Here is a 19,084-nt window from a genome sequence, read left to right as displayed (position 1 = left end):
AAGAATTTTCCACTCGGGATCAATAAAGTATTTATTATTATTATTATTCTTATTCTTCTTCTTATTATTATTCTCCAGCCCTATATCTCTTTCACCGACTTCACCGCTCTTGACTTTACGCCTCCCCCTTTCCCGTTTTCACCTATCACCTCATGTCGCCCCACAATCTGACTCCCTCCCTTCCTTTCCAGTCCTGAAGAAGGGTGTCGGTCTGAAACGCCGACTGTTCACTCCTCTCCATAGTCGCCGCCTGCCCCCCTGAGTTCCTCCAGCATCTTGTCTGTGTTGCTTTGGGTTCCGTATCTGCAGATTCTCGCCTGATAAATCATTGCGCATGCGTGGTCGGGCACCAATCCCGAGTATCGCGCATGCGCCGAGTAGCCCGGAGGCCGAAAACGACCGGACAAAGGTAAGAGCGGGTTCCGGGCGGGTTCTAATTCACCGGCGTCTGAAACGCGACCGAAGGACAATTACTGTGATTTCCAGCAACACTGGTGCTGCACCCCACGGCGGTCCTGGTCCTCTCCCTCTCTCTCAGCCCCACGATCCGTACCCGGCCCCAGAGCATGCTTATCGGCGCATGCGCATTCTTGGGCCTTTCAATGTGGCCAGGGAGGTTTCACTCTCCCTCTCCCTCTCCCCTCCCCTCCCCCTCTCTCTCCCCCTCCCTCTCTTGTTTTACAGCGGTTGGCACCCAGCTTAATGGTGCATTACCGTCACCTTCTGCTCCGGAGTATGCGATGGACTCACATTCTAAATCCCTTCATCCAATCGAACACATACACATAACCTAACCTACACTTTATCCTCCCCATCCTAGTACCCTATTTCTGTTTATCCATCATATGCTATAAAAAAAAACCTGTACCCCTTAAGAAAGCTAAAAATACCCTGACCTGTGTTCTCTCACCCATGCCCAGCAACCTTTTTAATGTGAATTCCTGCACCTCCAGTTCCCTTAGATTAATTGTCATCATCTCTTTCTGTATCCCATATTTCCTGCAACTCAGAACTACATGCTCTACTGACTCCTCTTCCTGACATTCCTCACACAGTCCTGCCTGGTGTTTCCCTATCAATTTCAGTGTTTGGTTTAGTGCACAGTGCCCCAGCCTTAACCTAGTCCACACAATTTCCTCTCTTCTGTATCTACTTCCTACCCTTGTAACTGCAACACTTTTTTGTATTTGATATAAATGCCTCCCTTTCCCCTCCCTGTCCCATCTTTCTTGCCACATTTGGTTATTTTTTCCCCCAGATTACACACTTAACATCTGCTTTACTAATACTAATGTGCATTTCTATATTTTCTTTCTTTCTTGCCCTCTTTGCCAACTCATCCACCCTTTCATTGCCCTTCACCCCTACATGAGCTGGAACCCATAGAAATTTAACCTGACCTCCCTGATTTGCAACTCTTGTGACTGACTGAAGGACTTCATGAAGTACATCTTGCCGGCTGTTTGAGTGAGAATATCTTAAACTTGCTAGTACTGAAGATGAATCTGAGCATATCAACGCTTTGACTAGTTTAGTTTTCTCCACCCAACGCAACCAACACTGCCATCATCTCCACTGTACACACCGCTAACTTATCAGATGTTCTTCTGCTGATTGCAATTGCTTTTGCTGGTATTGCCACCCCAAACCTTGTCACTCCTGTCTCAGGTTCCTTAGCACCATCTGTATAGACCTGAGTATAATCACTATACATTTCCATCACATAACAGTTAAATGCACTTACCAAATCAGTTTTATACTTTCCTTTCCTTTTTACCTCTAACAAATGCCAGTCTACGTCAGGCCATACCAGCTTCCATGGAGCTACAACCAGATAAACTACTGAAGGACTTATCCTTAGATCAAACACTCCACATGATCTAGCAATATCATTCCTTACCCGACTAAAGTTTTCCCTCTGAAACCTCCCATTTTCCCAGGAGTCCTGCAACACTCCTTTAGCAGGGTGGGAGTCATTGTGTCCCTGCAAATTAACCCAGTAGTTTGTCATCAATTGCATCCTTCTTAATTCCAAAGGCATTGTTCCCATTTCTACCTGCAGGGCTGATACTGGTGATGTTTTAAAAGCCCCACTGCACACTCTCAAAACCTGAGCCTGAATCACATCCAGTTTCCTTATAAGAGACCTAGCTGCTGATCCATATGCTACACTTCCATAATCCAACACAGATCTTACTAAAGCCACATACATTCTCTTTAATGCTGAACAACTTGCTCCCATTCCCTACCAGTCAAACATCTCATCACGTTTATTACTTTTTTACATTTCTCCTCAACTTTCCTGATATGGTCTGCCCATGTTAATCGTGAATCAAATATAACTCCCTGAAATTTAAATCATCCAACCCTTTCTAAATCAATCCCATACATCCTTAACTTCTTCCCTACTTCTATTCTTTTCCTAGTGAAAAATACAGTTTGAGTTTTTTCCACTGAAAATCTACATCCCCAATCATAACCCCACTCTACCACTTCATCAATTGCTCCTTGTAGTTTCGTGATTATAAGCTCCGTGTTCCTGCCTCTTTTCCACAAGGCCCCATCATCCGCAAACAGTGACCTACCTATATCCGCTGGTACCTTTGTGAAGACATCATTGATCATAATGATGAAAAGTAAGGGGCTAATCACACTACCCTGAGGTGTGCCATTTCCCACTATGTACTGTTTTGATCATTCTGATCCAATCCGAACTTGAATTTGTCTACCAAACAAAAAATCTTTAATCCAATTAAAAACTCTCCCCCCAACCCCCATCTTGTGCAGTTTAATTAATAATCCTTCCTTCCACATCATATCATAGGCTTTTTCAATTTTCATAGGCTACTGCTTCTTTATTTGCCTGGGCCTTTCTTATTTCAGTCTCTAACCTTATCACTGAGTCCATGGAATTCCTTCCCTTCCTAAAACCTCTCTGATAACTTGCCAGCATTCCTGTCTTCTCAAGATCATATGATAACCTTTCAGTTATCATCCTTTCCATTACCTTACATATATCTGATGTTAGTGCTATTGGCCTGTAGCTAGTGGGTTTTGACGGATCCTTGCCAGGTTTCCTTATTGGAATTACTACTGCTTCTTTCCATGCACTTGGCAATCTTCCCTCCTCCCACACTGTTGTAAAAATGCAGTAACTTCAAGAGCGCTCCTTCTAGATTTTTTAGCATAAAGTAGCATATTAGATCTTTCCCTGGTCTCGATCTCTTTATTGCTCTCACCATTTCTGCCAAAGTAAATGGATCATCAATTATATCATATGTTTCTTCCCTCCTGTTTAACACACCTGGGTATTGACTCATTGTTCTTTCCCTTCTCCTTCTCCCTTCTTCAGACAAATTTTCTGAACTATATATCTTTACAAATGACTTGGCCATGATCTCAGCCTTTTCCCTGCTGGAAACTGCTGTTTCCTCCTCAGACAGCATTACTGGATACTCCCAATCCTTTCTATCTCCCCGCATCCTCTTAATCATTCCCCATACCTCTCCCACAGGTGTTGTTCTTCCTATTTTGTTGCAAAAACTCCTCCAACTTGCCCTTTTAGCTTGACGTATAGTTCTTCTCACCACTCCCTGTGCCTTCTTATATTGAATCAAATGCTGCATATTATGGGTTCTTTTAACTAGTCTGAGTGCTCTATTTCTGGTTTTTACAGCCTGACAACATTCCTCTGACCACCATGGCACTATTTTTCTATTCATCCTATTTTTACTCCTGGGTATAGATCCTTCTGCTGCCATAGATAGATAGATAGATAGATACTTTATTCATCCCCATGGGAAAATTCAACTTTTTTCCAATGTCCCATACACTTGTTGTAGCAAAACTAATTACAAACAATACTTAACTCAGTAAACAAAATATGATATGCATCTAAATCACTATCTCAAAAAGCATTAATAATAGCTTTTAAAAAGTTCTTAAGTCCTGGCGGTAGAATTGTAAAGCCTAATGGCATTGGGGAGTATTGACCTCTTCATCCTGTCTGAGGAGCATTGCATCGATAGTAACCTGTCGCTGAAACTGCTTCTCTGTCTCTGGATGGTGCTATGTAGAGGATGTTCAGAGTCATTCATAATTGACCGTAGCCTACTCAGCGCCCTTCGCTCAGCTACCGATGTTAAACTCTGAAGTCACCTGACTGTTTAATTCATCTGTATCTTCAGAAATGTCAATCTTTGTCAATGCTTCTTCACTTAACTTCTGGAACTTACCCCAATCTGCTTTTCCAAACACCCACTTTGGGACTCCCCCACCTGGTCTTATTTCAACTCTTTCACCCACTGAACATAAAACTGGGTAGTGATCACTGCCTACTGTTGAAGCAGTCCAAACTCCCCAGTTACTGATGCCAGCCAAGACATTAGACACTAACGTAATATCTAATACCGACTCAGTTCCTGTTGTTATGTTTATCCTTGTTCCTCTACCATCACTCATACATACCAAATCCCTTTCTTCCATCAAATCTTCAATTACCGTTCCATTTGAATCTGTAATCGGATCCCCCCATATTGTGCTGTGAGCTTTGAAATCTGAACACCACACTACTTTGTGTCTATTTTGTCCTTGTATCCTTAGTAGGCTGTCCAAATCCAACCTTTTACATGGATTGTAGTAGTTAATTATAACCACTCCCTCCCCTCTCTCCCATATTTCCACCACTATGTATTCCTGATCGACTCCTTTTTCCAGTACTCTATACGGTGTACTTTGCTTGATTAACATAGCACAACCTCCTCCTCCCCCTAGATTTCTATCTTTCCTTATCATTGTATACCCATGTACCACAAAGTCTAAAACTGGTTTCAACCAAGTTTCCTGAATACACACTACATCCGGTTTTACAACCATTTCCTTAATAAATTCCTTCAATTCCTGGCCATTGGCCAGTAAACTCCTTGCATTCCATTGCAAAAGAATCACCATAATGAGTACTAACCAGCCTATGACACTTCCTGGCTTGACTGATTAGTGAGGTTCTCCCTCACGTCTTCCCATGTCAGTCCTACTAACCCTAAATGGTTTACTGCTGCTTTGACCACCAGCTGAATTTTGTCACTTTTTGACTTTACCTCTGCCATACTAATAATGACTCCTGCAATGAATGTTACTACAGCTTTTTTTCCACATAAATCCTGTCATTTACTCTTCGCTGCATCTCTTGCATCCCTATTGCTCTCTGGTCATTAGGGGCATTACTCTGTTCTCTTGACATTCTTACAGCTTCTGCATGTGATCTTTCTTTTCACTCTTATTTCTTGAATTTTATTCTCCCGTCTCATAACCTCACACCCACTATACGCCACATTATGAGCTCCTCCACAATTACAGCATTTTGGTTGCGCTCCCGTTCCGCACTTTCCATATTCATGATCATCCCCACATCTAGCACATCTCCTCTGCCTTTTACAGTTTTTAGCTATGTGTCCAAACCTTTGACAATTATAGACCTCAATGGCTTTGGCACATACACCCTTACTGGGTAACTCATGAAACCCAGGAAAACTTTCCTTGGCACTCTTTCTTCTTCAAATTCAATCAATACTGTTTCACTTTCCTTTTTCATTCCCTCCTTTGTTGTTTTCAGTCTTAGAACATTAATTACTTTCCCCCCTTTGATATTCCTCTTCAACTCCTCATGTTTATACTCATTGATCCGTGATCACTCCTTTACAACCACCATTTCGTGCTTCCACCCTCCCTGTATATTCCACCTTGCATTTTCCTATCTTTTTTAGCTTGAGTGCTTTGTTAAGTTGTTCCTCATTCACACATCTTACCAATAGATTGCCATCATTAAGAACTTTTGCAAATACTATTTCCCCTATCTTATTTGCCAGAGTTGTTGTTAGCACAAACGGGTTAATTTTCTTCATGTGTCCTTGCGCCTTGTCATTAAACCGAATTATGACAACACCTCCTCTCTGAACTTGTTCATGTTCCTCACTTTCAGAACTCTCTCCACTGTCATTTCTTATTCTTTTATTCCATTTGTCTCGGTTTTCATTCATCCATCCCCTAGCTCCTTATTCCCTTTATTTCTCCCTTCACAATAATCCATTTCTCCCCAGCTGCCTATCTCTGATCCCAAATCCATATCCCGCTCCTTCTCCACTCTCTTTCCCTCAGCCCCTCCTCTCACCTTGTCTGCCATTACCAGACCCAGGCAACCCCCTCCCAGCAATTCCCGCTCTTTCCCCACTCTCTTCCCCTCAACAAGTTCCAAACCACATTCACACATGCACCACCACCTTCCAAACTCTCAGCCCAGCCCACGACCAGCCCAACAACACCGGGAGGTTTCTCTTCCTGAGGGTTTCTGGGTAAAGAGGCAGCCATGGGCGGTATTGCCGGTGTTGTTCCGTACAGTCGAAGGAAGTGCGAGTGGATGTATCTCCTAAACATTGCCGAGCTCCACTATGTAAATCCGAGGATTATGAATCCGAACGAAAATATAGTTCCCAGTTAAGCTCGGTTGAAGAGTTTACCTTCCAGTCAGTGAAAATGTCAATTAGTGCTGTATGGAAATAAAACCTTTCATCAGATTTAGTTCTCTCTGGGTTAATAACGATATGAAACAGCTTTACCTCGATGACAAGTGACTTCTGGCTTTCAGATCACAAAGGTGCCGCACTCCAATGAGAATAACCACTGCCCTCCACTATATATTCATTGGCATTGCCATCGATGGGTTCATCACTGTCAATCAGCAGGTGGGGGGGGGGGGGCGATCCAAGTAATTAGTAAATCTCCAGGATCGTACATGCAGTAACCAGTGATCTTTGTAGTATTGTGGAACATGCCCAGAACTTGAAATAATCCCAAAGGAGAGAAACAAATTGAGCCAAGTCACAGGCTGATTGAAGTCAGAAACAGCCCATTCTCATAAAGACAGGGATATAGTCAGATAATTTGATGGTCAGTCAGAATGTCTGATCCGTGCCTTGTTAGAAGATGAGTGCATATGGAAACATAGAAATCTACAATATAATACAGGCCCTTCAGCCCACAGTGTTGTGCCGTCCATGTAACCTATTCTAGAAACTGTCTCATATTTCCCAACTGCATTGCACTCTGTGTATTCTAAGCTCCATGAAATTATCTGAGTCTCTCAAAAGACTGTATGGTATCTGCCTGTACTGTCATTGCTGGCTGTGTATTCCATACACCTGCTACTCTCTGTGTGGGAAACCTACCTCTGACATCCCCATCGACCCTACTTCCAGGCACCTTAAAACAATGCCCCTTGTGTTTCCCAATTAGATAGATAGATAGATAGATACTTTATTCATTCCCATGGGGAAATTCAACATTTTTTCCAATGTCCCATACACTTGTTGTAGCAAAACTAATTACATACAATACTTAACTCAGTAAAAATATGATATGCATCTAAATCACTCTCTCCAAAAGCATTAATAATAGCTTTTAAAAAGTTCTTAAGTAGTTTACTTAAATACATTAAATACAATCAATCCCGGCACTTTAACATATCTTACTCCTGGCGGTTGAATTGTAAAGCCTAATGGCATTGGGGAGTATTGACCTCTTCATCCTGTCTGAGGAGCATTGCATCGATAGCAACCTGTCGCTGAAACTGCTTCTCTGTCTCTGGATGGTGCTATGTAGAGGATGTTCAGGGTTTTCCATAATTGACCTACTCAGCGCCCTTCGCTCAGCTACCGATGTTATACTCTCCAGTACTTTGCCCACGACAGAGCCCGCCTTCCTTACCAGCTTATTAAGACGTGAGGCGTCCCTCTTCTTAATGCTGCCTTCCCAACACGCCACCACAAAGAAGAGGGCACTCTCCACAACTGACCTATAGAACATCTTCAGCATCTCACTGCAGACATTGAATGACGCCAACCTTCTAAGGAAGTACAGTCGACTCTGTGCCTTCCTGCACAAGGCACAATTCAGCCCCAGGAAAAAGCCTCTGACTGTCCACATGATCAATGCCTCTCATCATCTTATACACATCTATCAGGTCACCTCTCATCCTCCGTCACTCTAAAGTTCACTCAACCTATTCTCTTTCTTTCTTTTTAAATCTTCTTATTAATTTAAAGAAAACCATAAGTGAAATATGAATACAAAACGTTTGAGAGTACATAATTAATAGTTTAAATAGACAATCAGATATGTAATAATCAATATATAAGGCCTCCCAAACTCATAGTATTAATGTAAAAGAATCGAAAAAGAGAAAAAAAAACCCCAAAAAACTAAAAGAAAACTTAAAAAAAAACTAACCAACATGGGCAATTGCATAATGTTAAGTACATACAGTACTGCCGATAACTCCGAACCTCCATCCAAATAATTAAGGATAATAACAGTAAGGTTTAGGATCAGACCATTTAACTCATATGAAAATGTTGAATAAATGGTCTCCAAGTTTCCTCAAATTTAACTTAAGAATCAAAAACCACGCTTCTAATTTTTTCTAAACTCAAACAAGAAGTAGTTTGAGAAAACCACTGAAATACAGTTGGAGGGTTAATTTCTTTCCAATTCAGTAAAATAGATCTTCTAGCCATTAATGTAACAAATGCAATCATTCGTTGAGATGAAGCGGATAGACAATTATTATCTATCATTGGTAAACCAAAAATTGCAGTAAAAGGATGCGGTTGGAAATTGATATTTAAAACTCTTGAAATAATATTAAAAATATCTTTCCAATAATTATGTAAACAAGGACAAGACCAAAACATATGAGTCAATGAAGCAACATCAGAATGACATCTGTCACAGGTTGAATTAACATAAGAATAAAATCGAGCAAGTTTATCTTTAGACATGTGAGCTCTATGTACAACCTTAAATTGTATTAGGGCATGTTTAGCACAAATAGAGGACGAATTTACCAATGATAAAATTTTTTCCCATTGCTCAGTAGATATAGGACAATGCAATTCCTCTTGCCATTCCTTCTTAATTTTTTTGATACATCTGGCTGTACACTCATAATCATATTATAAATGATAGCTACTAAACCCTTTTGACAAGGATTGAGGGCTAAAATTCTTTCTGTAATGTTCAATGGACATTCTTTCGAAAAAGACTTTAATTCATTATACAGAAAATTTCTGACTTGCAAATATCTAAAAAAATGGGTTTTAGGTAAATTATATTTATTAGATAGCTGTTCAAAGGACATAATGTTATCATCCAAAAACAGATCACGAAAACATGTTATACCTTTTGTTTTCCATAAAAGAAAAGCTTGATCTATAGATGAAGGTCGAAAGAAGTAGTTAGATGTTATAGGACATGACAGCATAAACTAATTCAAGCCAAGAAATTTACGAAATTGAAACCAAATTCGTAATGTATACTTGACTATGGGATTAGTTATCTGTTTATTCATTTTGAATAACGAAGAAGGAAGTGAAGATCCTAAGATTGAGATCAGTGAAAAATCTTGCACAGATTTACATTCCAAATTTACCCATTGTGGGCAAGCAGCTGTACTCGATTCTGGTATCCAGAATATTAAATACCGTATATTAACTGCCCAATAGTAAAATCTTAAGTTTGGTAGAGCCAAGCCGCCCTCCTTCTTAGGCTTCTGTAAATATTTTTTGCCTAGTCTAGGATTTTTGTTCTGTCACAAATATTTTAGAGTCAACCATATCAAAAAAAGATTTAGGAATAAAAATTGGTAATGCTTGAAATAAATATAAAAATTTAGTTAGTATCATCATCTTAATGGCATTAACTCTGCCTACCAAAGACAAACATAGAGGAGACCACCTATTAGCAAGTTGCTTAATTTGATCGATTAAAGGTAGAAAATTAATTTTAAATAAATCTTTATGTTTTTTTGTAATTTTAATACCTAAATAAGTAAAATAATCTGTAACAATTCTATATGGTACATGATTATAAATTGGAACATGCATACTTAATGGAAATAGTTCACTCTTATTAAAATTCAATTTATAACCAGAAAAGTTACTAAATTGAGCGAGCAAAGAAGAAATAGCAGGAATAGATCTTTCAGGGTCATATATATATAATAACAAGTCATCCGCATATAATGATACCTTATACGTCATCTCCCCACGGGTAATGCCGAAAATATTGGGTGATTCACGAATAGGTATAGCCAAGGGTTCTAAAGCAATGTCAAATAATAAAGGACTTAAAGGACAACCTTGCCTTGTACCACGAAATAGCTGAAAAAAAGGGGATCTTTGATTATTGGTAAAAACCAAAGCTAAGGGTTTATGGTATATTAATTTAATCCATGATATAAATTTTGAACTAAAATTAAAATGTTGCATTGTATTAAACAAATTTGGCCATTCGACTCTATCAAATGCTTTTTCGGCATCTAAAGAAATGACACATTCTGGTATTTTAGATGAAGAGGTATAAATAATATTAATTAATTTTCTAATATTAAAAGATGAATAGCGATTTTTAATAAATCCAGTCTGATCTTCAGAAATAATTCAAGGTAATATATTTTCTAATCTAATAGCCCAAATTTTACTAAAAATCTTAAAATCCGTATTCAACAAGGATATAGGCCGATAGGATGCGCATTCAGTAGGGTCTTTATCTTTTTTAAGAATTAAAGAAATAGAAGCTTCATAAAAAGTTTGTGGTAGTTTGCCTATACTTAATGCATCTTTAAAAATTTTACAAAGCTAAGGAGAAAGTATGGAAGAAAAAGATTTTAAAAATTCTGTAGAAAAACCATCTGGACCAGAAGCTTTACCCGAATTCATTGAAAAAATAGCCTTTTCTATTTCAGACTCCGTAATAGGTGTATCCAAAAATACACTATCCTCAACAGTTACTTTTGGAATATTCAATTTCCTTAAAAATTCATTTATTATAGAAGAGTCCTTAGTACATTCTGATTGATATAAGGGATTATAAAAATCTTGAAAGGCTTTATTTTTCTCTTTGTGATCGCTCGTCAAAGTACCATCTTGTTTATGAATCCTAGTAATCTGTCTTTTATCCGAAGCAATTTTCAATTGGTTAGCTAGTAATTTACCAGACGTATCTCCATATATATAGAATTGGGCTTTTGATTTAATTAACTGACTTTCAATCGAGGAGCATAATAGTAAGCTATGCTCCATTTGAAGTTCCACTCTTTCTTTATAAAGTTCTTTGCTAGGGGTCATTAAATAAATCTTGTCAATTGCTTTGATTTTATCAACTAGTGTTAATATTTTAGAATTAGTTCGTTTCCTAACTCCAGCAGAATATGAAATAATCTGTCCATGAATATATGCCTTAAAAGTATCCCACAAAATTCCACTAGAGATTTCTGCTGCAGAATTTGTTGAGAAAAACAAATCAATTTGCTGTTTAATAAAGTTGACAAAGTCAGAATCCTGCAATAAAACAGGATTAAACCTCCAACCTTTAGTATTAATATATGAATCCGTCATCTTAATAGATAACTTCAAAGGTGCATGATCAGATATGGTAATAGAGTCATATTTACAATCCATAACATCTGTAAGTAAATGGTGATCAATGAAAAAATAATCAATTCTTGAGTAATTATGGTAAACATGGGAAAAGTATGAAAACTCTTTGTCATTAGGGTGTAAAAGACACCAAATTTCACAAATAGCTGAGTCAATCATAAAAGAGTTAATGAGAGAAGCCGATTTATTCGGAAGAGTTTGGGTGGGCTTGGATCTATCCATTAAAGGGTTTAAACAACAGTTAAAATCCCCACCCATTATCAATCTATATTGATTCAAATTAGGAAAGGATGTAAATAAACATTTAAAAAATTCAAGACAATCAGTATTTGGAGCATAAACATTAACTAAAACAACTTTTTGATTAAAAAGTAGACCAGTAATAAGCAAAAATCTACCTTGCGGATCTGAAATTGTTTCATGATGTATAAAAGAAGTTTTGACTGTTTTTTTGCATTTGATCGGATGATTTAAACCATTAGTATTCCAAGAAACAAAGTTAATAGTCCTATCCATATTGACAATATTTATTACAGTTAACACATAAGTTTGAAAAAGAAGTGAGCTCATGAACCCGGAAGAAGGAAGTAAGTTCAGAGAGAAACCGGAAGTCACGGCACTGCGACCATTTTTGTAGTTTCATATAAGCCCATGAAATAAAACTAAGCAGAAAGCAAGCAAAAAGAAAAGAAAAAAGAAAAAACCCCTCCCTCCACCCTCAAAACCCCAGGAAAAAAGCCAAAAAGAGGCAAGCAAGCAATCTAATACTAAAATTACCCCCGTGTCTCAAGACGGCAACTCAGACACAACAAAGTTTAAAAAAAAATACAAACAACCCACATTATAAGAGAGGGTTGGTGTAACAAAAGTTAAAACATAAAATTAGTATTATAAAAGTATATAACCAAAAGGGTTAAAAAAGAATTAAAATGATAAAACCCATAAATAACTAATACTGGATTGGTATTTTAAATGAAAGTTTAAAACTTTCAAACACATCAAAACAGATATGACGTTCCAAGCACTAAAGTCTGTCGGGAAGAAGAAACAACATTTTATTTTAAAAAAAATCTTAATATTTAAATGTTAAGAGTATAAAAATGCGTATATCAGCTTAAAAAGAAAAGTAAAAAGGAAAAAAAAACCCTAATAAGTTATTTTCAACGCTAATAGATTAATAATATGGAAAAATAATAAAGTCAAAATAAACCCAGCAAAAAGAGCTTTAACCGTATATAAGAAATACATGTAAGCCATACCCAAAAAAAAAACAAACATCATTCTGTAACAGATCCAAATCTATAGGCTAAATTACATTAGTCAGCCCGATAGAATGTCATTTTTCCAGGAAACTTTGAGCATCCGCTGGAGATTTAAACAGCCGAAAAGTTCCGTCCTCAAGAGTGACTCTCAAGTGTGCTGGAAATAACAGCACTTGCTTGCAGCCTTTCTGGTGAAATTTCGACATAACCGATCTAAAAGCCATTCTTGCCCTTAAGACTTCAGGGCTATAATCTTTCAGAATGCGAAATTTAAACTCTTGATAGCTGATCATACCCTTTTTCCGAGCCGCCCAAATCAAACGTTCTTTGGTATGAGGGTAATGGATCCGGAGAATTACATGTCGTGGTTTCAAACTTGAATCAGACCGAAAACGGGAGACACGGTGTGCCCGATCGATTACCAGGAGAGAGTCCAGTACCTTTGGACCCAAGACATCCATTAGAAATTTAGAGAAGAAAACGGTAAGATCACCGCTCTCAAATTTTTCCCGAATCCCAATTGACCGATTTTGTCTTCGAGAGCGATTTTCCAAATCAGTAATTTTAACTTTATAGCGATCCATCTGTTGAGAAGTCGAAGTTTGCTCTTCTTGTATTTTTTCAATTATACGATCTTTCTTGCGAGCGGCTTCTTCAAGAGCCAAAATACTTACTTGTTGTTTTTGTGATTCCAGTGTAAGTGTCTGGAGCTTTTCTTCAACCAGCTTCAAATGCTCATCAAACCGAAAAAGCTTTACGGTTATTTTTCTCTCCAGTTCCTCAAATTTGTCTTCTATAAGCTTCACAATTGTTTCTAAAGTTATCGGTTCTTTCGTCTGTTTCGATTCTTTTGCTCTAGACATTTCAGCAAGTTGAGAATAATTCAAATAGTTAAAAAGAAAAATTCTGTATGTTTAGACCCCTTTAGAATAAGTATAAGAAGATCCTTGAAGGGGTGTTTGTAGGTTAAAAAGACGTAAAAGGTTTGGAGCAAAGCCTAGAAGTGGTTTACTCCATGAGCGCCATCTTGAGACGTCAACCTATTCTCATAAGGCATGTTCTCCAATCCATGCAACATCCTTGTAAATCTCCTCTGCACTCTTTCTATAGTATCCACATCCTTCCTGTAATGAGGTAATAGAATACTCTAAGTGGGGTAAAAATCAGGTTTTATATAGCTGCAACATTACCTCACCACTCGTGAACTCAGTTCCATGGTTGATGAAGGCCTTCTTAACAACAATGGCAATCAACGCTGCAGCTTTAAGTGTAGAATTGACATGGACCGCAGGATCTCACTGATCCTCCACACTGCCAAGAGTCCTAACATAATATTGCATTCTGTCTTCAAATCTGATGTACCGAAATAAACCACAGCACACTTGTCTGGGCTGAACTCCATCTGCCAGTTCTGCATCCTATCGATGTCCTGCTGCAACCTCTGGAGAACTGTCCAGACTATTCACAACACCCTCAGCTTTTGTGTCATCAGCAAACTTACTGACTCACCCTTCTACTTCCTCATCAAGACCATTTATAAAAATCACAAAGAGAAGGAGTCTCAGAACACATCCCTGCGGAACACCACTGGTCACCGTCCTCCATGCAGAATACGAACCATCTGCAACCACCTTTTGGCTTCTGAGGGCAAGCCAATCCTGGATCCACAAAGCAAGGTGTACTTGGATCCTTGCGTCATTACTTTCTGAATGAGCCTTGCATGAGGAATCTTATCAAAAGTCTTACTGAAAGCCATGTACACTACACCCAATGCTCTACCTTCATCAGTGTGTTTTGTTACATCCTCAAAGAAATCAATCGGGTTCGTAAGGCACGATCTGCCCTAGACAGAGCCACGCTGACTATCCCACATCAGATGATGCTTCTCCAAATGCTCAGAAATGCTGCCTCTCAGGAGCTTCTCCAACAGCGTGCCCTCCTCTGAAGTAAGAACCACTGGTCTGTAATTTCCTGGCTTATCCGGCTTACCTGAAATGGGAACAATGTCTCCTCATCCTCTGGTACTTTTCCCCTCCCTACTGATGGTGCAAAGATCATTACCAGACATCCAGCATTTTCCTCCCTCACTTCCCACGGTAGCCTGGGGTATATCTCAAGATGAGTACCCCCAATTTGAGTTGAAATTGGTAAAATTGTGATGCCAGAGCTCTCATTCAGAGGAGAACATATCGAAGCGTGTAAAATTATGAAAAGAATAGATAAGATAGAGGTAGGAAAGTTGTTTCCACTGGTGGATGAGGCTAGAACTTGAGGACGTCGCCTCAAGATTTGGGGGAAATTGGGATGGAAATGAGGAGGAACTGTTTTTCCCAGAGGGTGGTGAATCTGTGGATTTCTCTGCTCAATGAAGGAGTAGACTACCTCAGTGAATATATTTAAGACCAGGTTTAATAGATTTTGGCATAGTAGGGGAATTAAGGGTTATGGGGAAAAGGCAGGTAGGTGGAGATGTCCATTGCCAGATCAGCCATGATCTTATTAAATGGTGGAGCAGGCTCGACGAGCCAGATGGCCGACTCCTGCTCCTATTTCTTATGTTCTTACCACAGACTATAATCTCTCCTGAAATACTGTCCTTCACCTATTGATGTCTTTTGCAAATATTTTTACAGGTTTGAAATGACAGAACACTTGTGCACGGGAATCTCAAACACAACAACACATCAGTTTTGCTGACTCTGGATATTTAAGGAGTGACCAAATATTTTCTTTGCGACACCAACACATCTGTTGTTGATCCACGGAGATGAAGAATTATCTCATACCAGCTGGTAATGTGTTCTGTCACTGAAATGAAGTTTTCTGTTGTAACTCAGTGAAATCCACTGGAACTGGGGTGCTGAGAACACATCAGCATTTGTTCACTGGAGATCAGTTCTTCAGCTGCTTTGATTGTACAAGGGATTCAAACATCTGACTTTCTGAATTGACAGAGAATTGATCGCAGTGAGATATCATTCTCCTTCTCTCAGTGTGGGAGGGGATTCACTCACAGCCTACCCACAGACACGCCAGTGAGTTCACAGTGGGGAGAGGCCATTCACCTGCTCTGTGTGAGGGAGGGGAACTACTCAGTCATCCAGTCTGAAGATACATCAGCAAGTTCACACCTTAGTGAGATGCTCCACCTGTTCTGACTGTGGGAAGCAATTCGTTCCATTGTCGATGCTGAAGGTATATCCTAAAGTTCACCAGTGAGAGGACATTGACCTGCTCGGATGGTGGGAAGACATTCACACGCTCAACCAGACCACAGTGACACCAATCAGTTCACACCGGTTAGAAGCCATTCAGCTGCTCTGAATAGGGGAACGGGTTCACTCAATCATCTCAACTAAATGAACAGCAGCGAGTTCACACCGAGAAGAGGCCATTCACCTGCTCAGATTGTGGGAAGGGATTCACTCACTCGTCCACACTACATAGACACCAGCGAGTTCACACCGAGAAGAGGCCATTCACCTGCTCAGACTGTGGGTAGAGATTCACTCACTCATCCACACTACATAGACACCAGCGAGTTCACACTGGGGAGAGGCCGTTCACCTGCTCAGACTGTGGGAAGGCATTCACTCAGTCAAATCACCAGCTGCAACATCAGTTAGTTCACACTAGGGAGATGCCATTCACAAGCTCAGACTGTGGGAAGGGATTCACCCAGTCATCTCAACTGAAGTCACATCAGCGAGTCCACACTGGGGAGAAGCCGTTCACTTGCTCTGAATGTGGGAAAGGATTTGCTCGGTCATCTGAACTGAAGGTACATCAGCGAGTTCACACTGGGGAGAGGCCATTCACCTGCTCAGACTGTGGGAAGGGATTCACTCACTCGTCCAACCTACACAGACACCAGCGAGTTCACACTGGGGAGAAGCCATTTATCTGCTCTGAATGTGGGAAGGTATTTGCTCAGTCATCTGAACTGAAGTCCCATCAGCGAGTCCACACTGGGGAGAAGCCGTTCACTTGCTCAGAATGTGGAAAAAGATTCATTCGGTCATCTGTACTGAAGTTACATCAGCGAGTTCACACTCGGGAGATGCCGTTCACCTGCTCAGACTGTGGGAAGGGATTCACTCACTCGTCCAACCTACAGAGACATCAGCGAGTCCACACTGGGGAGAAGCCATTCACCTGCTCTGAATGTGGGAAAGGATTCGCTCAGTCTTCTGAACTGAAGTCACATCAGCGAGTCCACACTGGGGAGAAGCCGTTCACCTGCTCAGAATGTGGGAAAGGATTTGTTCGGTCATTTGAACTGAAGTTACATCAGCGAGTTCACACTAGTGAGAGGCCGTTCACCTGCTCTGACTGTGGGAAGGGATTCACTCACTCGTCCAACCTACACAGACACCAGCGAGTTCACACTGGAGAGAAGCCATTCACCTGCTCTGAATGTGGGAAACGATTCGCCCAGTCATCTCAACTGAAGTTACATCAGAGAGTCCACACTGGAGAGAAGCCATTCATGTGCTCTGAATGTGGGAAGGGATTTGCTCAGTCATCTGAACTGAAGGTACATCAGCGAGTTCACACTGGTGAGAGGCCGTTCAGCTGCTCAGAATGTGGGAAAGGATTCATTCGTTCATCTCAACTCCTGAGACACCAGCAAATTCACACTGGGGAGAAACCATTCATCTGCTCAGAATGTGGGAAGGGATTCACCGATTCAGTTCATCTGAAAGAACATCAGTTTGTTCACACTGTGGAGAGGCCGTTCACCTGCTCAGACTGTGGGAAAGGATTCACTCGGCATTTTAGTCTATTAACGCACCAGTTAGATCACAGTGAGGAGAAACCATTCACATGCTCTGAATGTGGGAAAGGATTCACCCAGTCATCTCAACTGAAGGAGCATCGGCGAATCCACACTGGGGAGAAGCCGTTCGTCTGCTCTGAATGTGGGAAAGGATTCACTCAGTCATCTCAACTGAAGTCACATCAGCGAGTTCACACTGGCGAGAGGCCATTCATCTGCTCAGAATGTGGGAAAGGATTCAGTCGTTCTTCTCAGCTCTTGAGACACCTGCGAATTCACACTGGGGAGAAGCCATTCATCTGCTCAGAATGTGGGAAGGGATTCACCGATTCAGCTCAGCTGAAAGAACATCAGCTTGTTCACACTGGGGAGAGGCCGTTCACCTGCTCTGAATGTGGGAAAGGATTCAGTCGTTCATCTCAGCTCTCGAGACATCAGCAAACTCACACTGGGGAGAAACCATTCTGAGGAAATGCGGATATATAAAAAATCATTTTGAACCCAAGTAACCTCTAGCTAAAAGAATAATTGGGACTGAACAGGAATTTTTGAACTAAAGTAAACTCTGTCTTCAGCAGTTAAGAAAGTAAACGGCTTATACTGGTTTCCTTTTAATTGTCAGAGGGACATTGAGAATTTGATAATGTATATTGTACCCGTGTTTGAGTAAGGACTCATCGATAAGGACAGCAACGAACATCTGCCTGGAATGAAGTCAGGACCTTGCAAAGGGAATAGCTGATAAGGACTGGACTGTATATCCATCTATATTCAAACCTTGAGTTAGTGCACTCTGTTACCTAAGACATTAAGTTTTGCACCAACAGACTTGGTGAGTGTACCAGTTCTAATAGCAGCTTGCAACAGTGATGTATGGGACTTACTATGTATGAATATACTGCTGTAACCTGACTGAGAGAGTCCACTTGTTAGATGGTTGGCAGCACTGACATGCCTTCCCTTTGATAACTGGCTCTCAAACTCTTGCAAGAGAATCCAATAAATTGTGGTGCCTAGAGGAAACTGGTCTCCCGAGTTTTATTCAGATTCGACTTTAACATTGGGTGTCACGAACAGGATCCCAATACAGAGAGTGCGAAGCAGACAGACTGAGTAAGCGGCCGGACCACTCCGGGGACTGCGTAGACCGACCGGGCACCCAACGGGTATTTCACCTTTTGTCACTCTCCGGTAGTTCCTTTGGAGGCACGGTTCCTCGCCGAGGGCTGCTTGGATACCTTGACGGGATCAGGAAAGTATCTGTCGGAAGACTTGTAGAAGCTAGGCAAATTTTATTAATTGAGTAGGAGTCGGATCCTGGTAAATATATTAACTGAGCAGAAGAAGGTACCAGGTAAATTTTAGTAACTGGGCAGGAGACAGACGTGCTGGGTAAATTTATCAATTCAGCAGGTGGTGCCTGCTGGGTGAATTTATCTGATTGTTAATCGTGCAGGAGGCTTCGTGCCGGTTAAATTACTTAGAGGGCATGGAATCGAGTGATACGAGTGGGCCGAGAGCAGCCCTACACAATGTGTGTGAGAGTTTTCCAG

The 19,084-nt window shown here is 40.5% G+C and overlaps 1 protein-coding gene across 2 annotated transcripts; it reads left to right on the top strand.

Annotated features, from left to right (window-relative positions):
- Positions 1-373: 373 nt before the first annotated feature.
- Positions 374-18,554, top strand: LOC140720170 (uncharacterized). 2 transcript variants are annotated; one of them, XM_073035051.1, is made up of 2 exons: positions 374-409; positions 15,385-18,554. In XM_073035051.1, exon 2 carries the CDS (start codon positions 16,392-16,394, stop codon positions 17,997-17,999), a length of 1,608 nt encoding a protein of 535 aa, XP_072891152.1. In that variant the 5' UTR covers positions 374-409; positions 15,385-16,391; the 3' UTR covers positions 18,000-18,554. The 2 variants fall into 2 exon arrangements, with proteins under 2 accessions (XP_072891152.1, XP_072891153.1); XM_073035052.1 differs by lacking the exon at positions 374-409 and adding an exon at positions 14,487-14,697.
- The last annotated feature ends 530 nt before the right edge of the window (positions 18,555-19,084 follow it).

The sequence above is a fragment of the Hemitrygon akajei genome, unplaced genomic scaffold (assembly GCF_048418815.1).
Source record: "Hemitrygon akajei unplaced genomic scaffold, sHemAka1.3 Scf000037, whole genome shotgun sequence".
In the NCBI taxonomy this organism is placed as follows: Eukaryota; Metazoa; Chordata; class Chondrichthyes; order Myliobatiformes; family Dasyatidae; genus Hemitrygon; species Hemitrygon akajei.
This window is presented reverse-complemented; position numbering and strand designations above follow the sequence as displayed.